The sequence below is a fragment of the Zosterops lateralis genome (assembly GCF_965231275.1).
Source record: "Zosterops lateralis genome assembly, chromosome: 1".
NCBI classification, from domain to species: Eukaryota; Metazoa; Chordata; class Aves; order Passeriformes; family Zosteropidae; genus Zosterops; species Zosterops lateralis.
Genome location: NC_139762.1, coordinates 112,388,854 through 112,400,998, shown reverse-complemented (window position 1 = coordinate 112,400,998; position 12,145 = coordinate 112,388,854). Strand labels below are relative to the sequence as shown.

At 38.2% G+C, this 12,145-nt stretch overlaps 1 protein-coding gene across 2 annotated transcripts in view; it reads left to right on the top strand.

The window, feature by feature from the left end:
- ST18 (ST18 C2H2C-type zinc finger transcription factor) overlaps positions 1-11,550 on the top strand; it is a 99,815-nt gene extending 88,265 nt beyond the window's left edge. For both annotated transcript variants that reach the window (XM_083870112.1, XM_083870113.1), the window contains 7 exons: positions 2,090-2,152; positions 2,238-2,318; positions 3,368-3,589; positions 5,621-5,709; positions 7,185-7,288; positions 9,466-9,609; positions 10,379-11,550. In XM_083870112.1, the coding sequence (XP_083726238.1) occupies positions 2,090-2,152; positions 2,238-2,318; positions 3,368-3,589; positions 5,621-5,709; positions 7,185-7,288; positions 9,466-9,609; positions 10,379-10,519 (844 nt within the window). In that variant the 3' untranslated portion in view covers positions 10,520-11,550. The remainder of the gene's footprint in view (positions 1-2,089; positions 2,153-2,237; positions 2,319-3,367; positions 3,590-5,620; positions 5,710-7,184; positions 7,289-9,465; positions 9,610-10,378) is intronic.
- The last annotated feature ends 595 nt before the right edge of the window (positions 11,551-12,145 follow it).

Sequence of the window (12,145 nt, the reverse complement as noted above, 5' to 3'; positions counted from 1 at the left end):
ATTAAGTCTCACTAATGAAGCCATTTACTTATTTGTCAGTAGCCCACCTGAAATATCCTTTTACAGTTTCATTAGTACTGACAATATCTCAGCCTCAAATCTTCAGTGACCTCCAGAACAGCTTGGACTCCAATCCAGCTGGAAATCTGTCTGCTGCCAGAAATGGTAAATAAAGATGGAGTGATAAAAGATTTAGTTTAGTGTCCTTTTTAAGTATATTCACAACTTCCAGATTTTCAGAGTTGAATGTCTCACACAAAGAGCTTTTCTTGAATTAAAGTGCACCTCCAGTCTATGCAGGGACTCCTTCCATCTGTGATCATCTGATAAAACAAGTAGCCAAAATTAATTTCCTTAGTTTTTGGCAGGTGTTCTGGATTTACTTGTGAGCATTCACACTCTCCAGACATCTGCCCTTGCTGCCTGCTCTACATGACATTGTGCCCAGTCCTTGTCCCACACTTAAACAGGTCAGCATTTAGTTTTACACAGTCAAGCATATCCTGGCAGTCTGCAAACCCCCACGTTTACCTTTGCTGTCAGCATGAGGCAAGTCATTCTGCCAAAAATATTTTGTTCATTAAGGATCGTCATGAAATGTTTTGACATTATCTTTAAAAAAAAAGTCACCCCTTTCTTCATTTGAAATTATTTGCTGAATTCTACTTGAATCAATACATAAATTTGTTCATGTCCAAAAGAAGTCAGATTTTTTGACAAATTAATTGTTCGCAGAAAACTAGTTTTAAATATTCTGTGAAGAGATGCACCTGCACACTCAGATGTGCTATTAAAATTATATTTGTAGGTGTTTTCCATGGCAGCCTACCAAAGACTGGATGAAATCACGAATCTCTTTAACTCAGGAAAGATTCAGTAACAACTAAGACCCTTAAGAGCATATTGAACCCTGCAAGCTTTCTTAATGGTTCAGTACATTATTTGGCAAAACTCCTTATGTAACTCTGATACTCTGTAAAAATAATAGCATTTCAAGGTCCCTTAAGGTTGCTTAGGATAAGAACATTGTGTTGTAGAATACAGAAACATAGAAAAGGCTGGCATAACTTCTAAGGCAAATGTATTTTGCAGCTCCTTTGTTTGCTGAGGTATGCTTATATTCTGTGAAAAAAACCTCAAGCCAAACCACCCCACAAAAACAGCCTCAAATTAAAAAAAAAAAATTATATATATATATATATATATATATATATATATAAAATCCCTGTACTTCTGAGATGGAAGATATTACCAGTGAGGTCCTGCTCCAAACTCCACAGAAGTCAGTGGAAATACTACTGACCCATGTTAGCTTTTGGGTCACAGCAAGCAAGAACCACCCTCCACCACCAGACTGCTGATAAAAGCACAATAACAAGCAGGGTTTTTTCTTTTTATTGTATGGATGTTTCAGTATTAAACATTCATACTTGAAAAGGCTTGTTTGTCATATATACACAAAGAAACCCCTTAACTATGAAAAATAAGCATAATCCAATTGTTCAGCTGAACACCCAACTGAATCTCAAGCTAGAAAGAGATGGTCCTGTGGTATGCTTTACAGTGCTAGAATACACAAATTATTAAATTCAAATTCTGGCTATCGTCTACTGATGCCCAAAAGTAAAACTGCTTATCTGCTTTCATTTTCCCTTCTGTAAATACTGGCAAAGTGCTTATTTATATCTCTACCTGAAAACATCATACCAATAACAAACAAACATGTAATAGCAAATTTACGGATGGATCTATATCAAGCTGCTTTTTTTCTTCTCTTTGTAATGTTGATTCTGTACAAGGAAAAATGTTTGATGCAAACATTGATATAAACTAATTAAATCTACACACCATATACTATATATTTCACATTCCTTATTAAAACTCTATTAAAAAAAAAAAAATCTCTCTCCCAAAAAAGGGAGTCTGCTGATTTAAGAAAAAAACCAAACAAATAGAGAGAGGTAGGTTTAGTTATTCAGCAAAAGGTGTGATGTTCTTTCTTCCACTCTAGACAAAATATAGATTGTACACATTATTTACACTGCATCTTTGTGACTTTATTTTGTAATCTTCCTGTATTATTCCATAGGTGCCCAACACCTGGCTGTGACGGCTCTGGCCATGTGACAGGGAACTATGCATCACACAGAAGGTAACGACCACCCCATCACATGGGGCTGCAGTGCTCAGGGATCTCAGCAGAAAGAGGTGGCTCTTATTCTGTGTGCTTCTTTCAGCTTGTCTGGTTGTCCTCGTGCCAGGAAAGGAGGTATCAAAGTCACTCCTACCAAGGAAGAAAAAGAAGACCCTGAACTTAAGTGAGTACAGAAGCAGGGGACCACCGCCAGTGGAGGGAGGGAAAATGGCCTGTAAGAGTTCAGGACTTGAGGAATCACAGGGAGTTGATTCCTCAGCTTAGTTGATCTCAGTCATGTGAGAATAGTGCCCAGAGCTGGAACCAAACCAAGAGTTTCTGCTTCTGGTGGAGCTGGTGGAGTCCATCACCTAGGAGACTGAACAGTGAGGAAGGATTGCTGTATCTGCTTGCATTGCTCCAATTATTTTAAAGAGTGCTATGCAAGTGCCAGTTGGTTGAAAAATTTGGCAAAATGAAGGAAAATTATTACTGACTGAGGTGAAACATGTCAGCTAATTAAATCAGAGTGATACCTTCAAAACATGTTCCAGAGAACTTAAATATCTGTAAATCTCATCTCTTTTCTCTATCTATGAGTGAAAATTTCACTTAAAGTGAAAATTGGAAACTCAGTAGAGATTCACTACACTCGTGGCTTGAATGCACGTTCTGTTAAAATTTGTCATGCCAGAATATAAAAGTGAAGATTTAGTTGTATGGAATGTTGTCTTAATACTTCCTAATGATGTATGCAAAACTGAATAACACTGGCAGGGCAGCACAAAAAATTCCCTATCCTTTCTTTGCAAGTATTTGCATGGGCTCCCATGCAAGTTTTCCAGTTATAGGAACCCACCCTCTGCTTCATACCAGAAACTGAGATAGAAAGGAGACAATGTTGACTTTCCATACCCTCGAAGAAGTGCGATTTATTGCCCGTGATAGAATTTCAATTTTCTTTTCCAATAAAATGCTATCTAAATGAATGACTTCTTTTCTTAGTCTCTACAACTGTGTTTTTAATTGCCCTATTTTAAGATCAGCTGAACCCCCATAACCTAGTTTGACAAGAATTGGATGCTCTCATACAGGGTGCCACCAGGGACCAAGGTTTACTCCATTAAAGCAAAGTAGCAAAGGCAGCCAGATTGATTGTCTCAGAATTTTTTGAGACTGTCTTTGCCTGCTCTCTCCAGTGAAAATGAGGGTTCTTTTGCTGTGTTTCTGTAGATGTCCAGTGATAGGCTGTGATGGCCAAGGTCACATATCAGGTAAATACACTTCTCATCGCACTGCTTCTGGTTGTCCTTTGGCTGCCAAGAGACAGAAGGAGAGTCCTGTCAATGGGTCTTCACTATCCTGGAAACTGAACAAACAAGAGCTGCCACACTGTCCTTTGCCAGGCTGCAACGGGCTGGGTCATGTTAATAATGTTTTTGTCACCCACAGAAGGTATAACTTTGTGTTTTCTCTTTTCATTTTTCCTTAACATTCCACTTTGAATTGGCAACATGTGAGTTTAGAGTCAGAATAAATTTTGCTGAAGTCTTTTGAGTAATAACATTGCATCTAAAGTAATACAAAGCAGGATTACTTTGAGAGACTTAAACTTTTATGTCTTTTTCTATGTTCCCATTGAAGCATGACTTTCCAAGGTGTTCAGATTAGCACAGTGCCTATGAATTATAAAATTAAGTAGAGTTCTTTCCTAGGGAAATATGGAGTTGTATCTGCATATCTTAAAAAAAAAAAAAAAAAAAAAAAAAAAAAAAAAAAAAAAAATTGGATTTTCACTGAAAAAGTTTTAGCCAAGTGTCCTTCATTTGACCTTTCTAACAGTGGAAAAGTTATAAACTTTGCATTTAAACAGCTAAAGTTACACAAAGAAAAATCAATAAGCATGCAACACTCATATGGATTAAAGAAGTTCAAAATTATAGCAATCTTACAAAGAAAATTATCCTTACAGAGGAGTCACACATATAACTAACAACAATTAACACCATCAATCTCTGAAAACTAATAATCTGACCATATTGAATTTTCAAAAATCAAAGAGTCTGATTGTCAAGTTTGGTTTTCTGTCTTTAACAGTAATTAAGTCTACATTCTCTATCTCCTTTGCTTTCTTCCTAACACCTTAAGCCAACTTCTCCAAAACAAGAAATGTCCAAGGTAATTTGAAAAAAATCAGTCAGAGTCCAGTGTTATCCTAATTTTATTTCCTACCTCTTTTCATTTGGACACTACTGTAAATTGTTGCTAATTAAGCAAGTAGCAAAACTGTATGTTAGCTGGTAGCAATTCATAGTACAGATGATTCTTGTCCTACATAAGACTGGGTCACTTTCAAGATCATGTTAGTTAAAATGACATAGCAAATATAACTTTGTTTGATATCCTTTCCTAGGACATTTGAAACCTAACAAGTAACTTATGGCTATCAAACAATCTCCCAGTTAGCCATCTACTCTGGGCAGAGATAATAAGCAGAAATTTAGAACTGAAGAACTAGCTTCTTTCCCTATATAGCTTTTAGCCAAGCTAATGAAAGCTTAGGTTTTGCTGCTTTGTTATTTTTTTGAGTTTTTCTATGTGGAAATACCATGTCTTTTAGGATTCTCTTTTTAAAAAAAAATTTACATCCACACCCACCCATCCACCCTCACACACACATACACACACACCATTTTCCTGTGGAACAAAATTTTCTCTCACTCCTTACTCTTACACTACTTACCTAAAAACAAATCCTTCTGTCAGTTCTGTAGCATATGGATATTTCTTCTTTGTTATTTATAAAGATAGAATTAAGACAGTGCAATTCCTCTTGGCCCTTTAGTGGGCTATAAAAATTGCCTCAGATAATTACCAGCTGATGAAATTGTAAGCTTTGAAATAGCAAAACGTAATTTAATGTGAACAGTGGTTAAAAAGCAAACTGACTATGTAATAGAACCATTCAAAAAAGCTATTACAGCCTATAGGGTATATCCAGAGTTATTATTGTGTTGATCATTATTATGTATCAACAAAGTGATACAATAATTGTGCGCTGTGGACATCGTCCCATTAACTAATTTTTTTTTAGGATAGTAAACTTGCCATTTTAAAGGACCATACTCTCCTCTCCTTTGGAGCAAAATTCCTTGATAAAAACAGTTTATAAATGTTCAAATTTTAAGAATTCTGTAAATGCATCTTCACAGAGCTTAACAGTAGCTGCTACTGCAATTTTGATCATTTTGAAATATGCTTAAGAGTTGTTTACTCATAGATTGAGATTTCTGTGCCAGTTTTCAAGCTGGAATATACAGCTAAATGACTCTTTATGAGTTATGTCATTCCCCGAAGCCATGCTATAATGGAGATACTGATGTGACCTTAGGTACAGAGGTCTGTCCAAGTGCATGATAATATTGCCTGAAAGGATTGTTGCCATTTTCAAGTGGGTGCTAATGTTTTTTTTCCTATCCGTTTCAGCTTGTCTGGTTGTCCTCTGAATGCACAAACCATAAAAAAGGGCAAAATTTCGGAAGAATTAATGACTATCAAGCTTAAAGCAAGTGGCGGTAAGGAGATCTGTAAAAAACGATGACATTTATTTAGATAGAAGGGCCCTGACTCCCATTTATACTTGTGCCCCTTTATGCCATTCTGGCATTAATTCTCGCTACTTTCAGTTGTCTCTAGCAATAAGAAATCTTGACTAACAAAAATATTTTCATGAGAGATTATAAAATTATTCTCATTTACATCTTGATAACTCGACATTGAGGATATGCTCTTGTCACAGAGCATAATTTTTTTATTTGTGTATGCTTTAATTTTTTTTTTTATTAATAAACAATTAGTTACAGATCAGGAGGACTTAGCCATCTGATGAATAAGGTAAGAAGGGAGAAATATCGTGGGCAGAAATTGACTCATCTCTCTAACTTCATTCCTACATGGTTTAGTATCTATGCAGTGCTCGTGCAATTTAGCTAACCTAAGTGCAAAGCAATAATTACCAAAGAGTTGCAGGGGGAAATGTGTAGGAGTCTCCCTTCTTATACAATGTGCTTTAGCAAGTTGGGCATTGAGCCAGGATTCAGGAAATTTAGTCTTTAGCCTCCAACTGCTGAGGAAAACGGTTGCATTACTGCTTACAGATTTCCCAAGCTGGCTGCCCAGAAGACTCAGTTCTAGGTTTTAAAGCAGTAACAACAATGGCACAAATCTCCAGGCAGAGTTGAGCTCAGAGTGATACTAAGCAGAAACATGCACATGTATTGCCAACAGCTGCTACAGCTCAGTATTTTTCAGAACAAGGCTTTCATTAAAGAATGAAAGCTTTTTTTCTTTGCTATCTAACTTGCTGGGATGAAAAAGACTGTCTTTTTTTTTTTTTTTTTTTTTTTTTTTTTTTTTTTTCTGTAATACTTGAATACTTGCTAGCTTTCTGAAAATTTCACCCTTTTCTGTATTTAAATTTCACTATTTATGAGCTATAACTAAGGCTGTGCTTATTGAAGCTATTTTGCACAGGAGCTTGCCCCCACAGAGATTCTTGCAAGATCAGAAACAGGTACAGATGAGTGAATAATTCAACACTAATACTAGTGAAGATATTTCCCTGGTGTGTTTCCTGAAAAAGAAGGGTTGCTGTTGCATTCCTTTTAAATCAGACAAACAAACAAACAAACAAACACACCCAAGCACCATAAATATCTTCTTATGTTTTATTATGAACTTTCCTCTTTCTGGGCAATTTTTCCTTTCTGTACCCTCCAGCTTGTAGTTGCATGATACAATGAAAAAGAAATTGTGAAAAAATGAGGACTAAGATAGCCTCATCTATGTTTCAGTTTATGTAGATGTTTAACAGGTAGGAAAAATTTCAACAGTAAAATCAAATTGAAAGAAAATTTAAGGATCAATCATTTGTTGAAAAGCTTAATTTCCTATGGTTAACTAACAGGTAATGCATCAGGTAATGTTACTCATACATCCATTTACATGTGGACATTTTAAATCTGATATTGTTATTTTCAACTATTTACAGGTATTGAGAGTGATGAAGAAATAAGACACTTGGATGAGGAAATAAAAGAACTGAATGAATCCAATCTAAAAATTGAAGCTGACATGATGAAACTTCAAACTCAGGTATGCCATAAATGTGAAACCTTTTCTTGTGCTATGTTTAAGCATGATAAATAAATGCTATGTTTAAAAATAGCTATCTCCTCTGCACTTGTTTTCCAAGCTCTTGGTTTTTTTTGCTTTCTGTAAATAATCAGCAGGTATTGTCTTAAAGATCTGGTGAATGACAAATTCAGAGTAGTTTGTAGCTAATCCTAGCAAGCAGAAATAAAATATACTTACAAAACAAAGCATTCATTTTCCTTTGTTGACCAAACATTTGCTTACCAAACCATGGAGGTCCTACGACTTGAGATTTAGGGATGATAATTCCTCTTACAAATCCATTCCAAGTCTCAATGAGAGTTGAATTTAATGAGTTTTATGTGTACCTAAGAAAATTTTCCTAGTTTGGTTCACCCACTGTCAGTTATTCAAATAGTTTGAGTTTTGCCTCCAGGCAACAGCTGGTAAAGAACATATACCTTTTGCTAATTTGTGTAGCAGAGGATTTTGATGGGAGTTATGGAAAAGAGTCATTCTCTTTCATTATTTTGTATACTGGAGAGATTAACTTGGCTTTAATATTCTGATAATGGTTCTATGGAGTGAGCTGTATAGATTCATCCCTTCAGACTTCCATATGCACCTGGAAGTTAACCTGGGCAGAGTGAGTAAAAGCATGAGCAGAAGTTTTCAGAATAATAGCGAAATAAAATGAAATTTGTGAACTGAATATAAATCTAGACTGATCTAAACCAAACGGAGTGTAACCATACCCCCCTGTATTTGCACCACATTGGAATGAGCAGTGTTGACTCATGCTTTTTTTGCAATAACCACTGCGTGTATGGTCTAAACAAGGTAAAAGCCTGTGCCACCTGTGCTGGATCTAAACAAATCTGGCTTCACATCCCAGCAGTTGTGGAGATAGCCAACCCAAACTGCACTGCAGAGGGGCTGTACTCACTGTCTCAGGACACTTGGTTCTCTCTGGTGATCAATGTGCTATTTGCATGGAGATGGCCCAGTTTATACAGATTTCTTCTCCCTGGACTTTCTCCCTGGTGAAAGCAGTTTGACCAGCAAAGCCTGAAGTACAGCAGAAGCCATAAATCTCCTATCTTCTTTTACTCTACCTCAGCCAGGTGTTAGAGTGCTATGGACACCCTCCAGAGGAGGGGGTTTTAGTGGATGACAGGCATGCAAAAAGGGGTTTCTCACACGGGAGTTTTGCTGCATGACTGTGTGTGAGCAAAGAAAGTAAAGTGGCCACAAGCAGCAGGCAATTAAGTAGTGCAAAGAGTTGCATACTAATAAGGATAGGGCAGGCATGACAGTCATGGATATGACTGCACTGGTCAGTGCCTTGTGGAGCTGTGGCAGGGCACAGGGATGGCAGCCCTTGGTTCTATCCTGCCGAGCTCTCTGCTCCCGGGACAAGGAGCAGGGCAGGAGGGAACCAGACCCTTCCATTGCTGGTTTTGTTTTTTTCAGCACTGCTTTCGAGACCGAAGCTTTCAGATCTGAGTATATCCCAGAGATCTCACTTTCAACAGATATCATTTTTTTCTACCTTGGCTGCTTTTTCCTGTTGTTTCCAAAACACTCCTTTCCATTCTGTTGGTCAGAGATCATCCTTGTGATACACGCGCAGCCTCCCAGTTTTGTTTCCACTCTATTTTTTTCTTATTGTTCCCAGCACCAGGCCTGTTGCTAATCCCAGGCAGCCCAGAGCTCACCCAGGAGCAGGGAGGGAAAGTAGCACAACAGCTAATACCCGTGCCCTCACTATTGTGGTCGAGCAGCAGGGATGCTGTAAGAGCAGGACAGCAATGTAAACATCAGCCTCTTTCTCCTTCCCTCCGCCAGCCCTGAGGCCACACTCTCCATCTCAGCTCCACAGTGACCTTCCTTTCCAAGCTCAATTCCCTCCTCCCACTCTGGGGCACTCTCTAGTGCATCGCTGCCACAAGGTTTCTCCATGAACCAGCAGCAAAGTCCATAGTTTTGGAGCAAATACAACCTCCTCTTTGCTCTGGATGTTCTGTGGAGAAGTTATGTCTCCTAAAAAAAACATAGCTGAGTTTAAGATTCTTCATGGCCTCTCTTGTAATCACCCAGCTGATATTTTGGGCCTAAACTCCAGTAACAATGCTGCCAAGGATTTGTCTATGTTTGTGCCTGCCTGTCTCTTTTAGATCACATCTATGGAGAGCAATTTGAAAACAATAGAAGAAGAGAACAAACTCATAGAGCAGAACAACGAGAGCCTGTTGAAGGAGTTAGCTGGCTTAAGCCAAGCCCTTATCTCCAGTCTCGCTGACATTCAGCTTCCACAGATGGTAAGACCACAGCCAGCAGGTTAACTTCTTTTGAGACTGCCTTGGCAGCACTTGAAGCAGATGAGCAAGCTCAGGGACCGGCAGGAGCACTGGAGCTGCATTAGCAGAGAGCACTTTTAGGCTGATTTGCTTTGCAGAGATGCAGGATCATGATGTCTGTGTGGTAGTAGGTGCAGTTGCTTTCAGGAATGAGCTAGCCCTGGTATCTCTGCCCTGTACCACACTGTGCAAGGCAGGCTGATGCACAAAGAATGAAAACATCACTCTGATGGGAATCCTTATTTACTCAGCTCCCAGATGAAAACTATAACCTGTTTCATACAGATGATATTTCTGGAGACGACCAAGCTCTATCTCCTCAAAAATTTTACATCCTATTCTCAAAAGCAGGCCAAATCCACAGAGGCACTGGTGTTTCCAGTTCCCTTTCCGAATGTTAAGAGTACCACTGGAAGATTAAGAAAGGATAGTTAAGGAGAATGTCAGTCACAATCCCAGAGACAAATTGCCCAAAAAAAAAAAAAAAAAAAAAAAAAAGCTTACACTAGTCATAATATTTCCTTTTCTTGCTTGGAGAGACGGTGGATTCCCTAGGACATTCAACTCCTGTGATTTCTACAACCCCTCCATTAATTTGGATGGCTGCCCTGTTTATGACTTCTCCCCAGTTGCCATATCGCTCCTTTGACATGCTTTGGGGTTGGGTGTTTGAGATTTTTTGGCCTTAATTTTACCTCCTACAATTATAATCTGTTTTGTCTCCATTTAGGGGCCAATCAGTGAGCAGAATTTCGAAGCATATGTAAATACACTCACAGACATGTACAGCAATCTGGAACGGGACTATTCCCCCGAATGCAAAGCTCTGCTGGAAAGTATCAAACAGGCAGTGAAGGGCATCCATGTGTAGGATGTGAAAGCTGCTGGGCAACAGAAATTACTTAACAGCAGTAAACTCCAGATGGATCTGTTAGGAGTTCATGTACTGCTAAGGGGTGTAGGTTGCCATGCTGCATTTACAATTGCAACATTGCACTAATTTTTTTCCCAGCTGACATAAAAAAAAAGAATAAAACCACAACAGACTATTTGTATTAACAGCAATGCACTCTGTTAGTATATTGTATTTATTTCAGTAAAATTTCTTTTTTTTTCTTCTTTTGCACTCAGTTTTTGTAAAGTGAATGTAAAAAGTGTGTGCGACTATTTTTTATATTTTTTATTTATTTCTAATCAAAGAGTTGGTTTTTTTATCTTTTAACAGCATTTTTGCGGCCTGCCATATTTTTACAAATGTGTTTATTAATTTATTTTCCAATGGGATTTTAAATAGACTGAAAGCTATACTGTAAATTAAATAACTTGCTGGGTTTGTACAGGAAGAAAAAAAAATACCTATGAAAGTAACAAATGACTGAACCGTGGTTCTAGTTTTATTTTCCTCACATCCTGCTTTTTTATAATGGCTTTGTATCAGAAATGGGTTTGCAGTAACATGAGATGTGAAGATGCATGGAATGAGAAGATAAATGGTGCCCACTAGTGGGGAACTTGGGCTCTTAAAAGCACAGTATGCTGGAAAACAGTGTGTTAAAGAATATGTTAGCAATAATGAAATATAGCAATCAGCAAAGCACTTGACTTGGCTGTGTGATTTAGCCTATGAGAATGATTATTTAAAATGTTTCAAGAGAACTTCAGATTTATTTTACCACTGCAGTTTTTGTTCAGAGTTAGCTCATGGAGGGAAAGGACAAAGATCTCAAAACAAGAAGGGTAATTAGGTAGGTACTGGTACTTTTTTAGTATGAGACGTTGAGATTTTAAGCAAGTGACCAGTATTGCAATGGATTTGGATTTTAAAAAAACGTGAACACATCCCAAGCTAAAGGCTTTGTACATAATGAGTCGAACACATCTCCCCTGAAATGGCATTTAATACTGGCTTGAAGGTGATGGCAGCTGAGAAGGCAGCGGTCTGGAGGGCAACAACAACACCCCTCTGGCACCACGGTGGTCGCTCATCCCTTCGAACGGACGGTAGCAACACCGTGACTGGTTTCTCCCATCCTTCTTCACTAAGACTAGGCTGATACTGAATTTGTCACCAGTCTTCTGGTGGGGTCCCAAGTGCTACAGAGCAGACAGACAGGTGGAGGTGTGGACAGACGAGCACTTGCGCAGAGGTGCGGGCGTGCGCCTCGGTATCCGGTTAGCCTGGGTGTGGAACTTCTGAATCCGTCAGAAACTAGCGGTTGCTATAACAGAGGCAATGTCTATTTCAGGGATTGTAAGTAATTAAGCATTGTTTCAGAAGTTTTTTTTATATTTATTTTTTTTAAGAAAAAGGTATAAACAACCAGCTAAACTGCCTTTTTTGTATGCACACACACCTCATGTGCATATGTGCCTCAGTGTAAATGTATACATGGATCTAGCGTGTGTTTAATTTTTCCGTGCTATAATGAAAGTGTTTATTTTTATTAGCCGCATTTATATTTAGATTGAATATGATGGCATTCACAGGCTTGACATA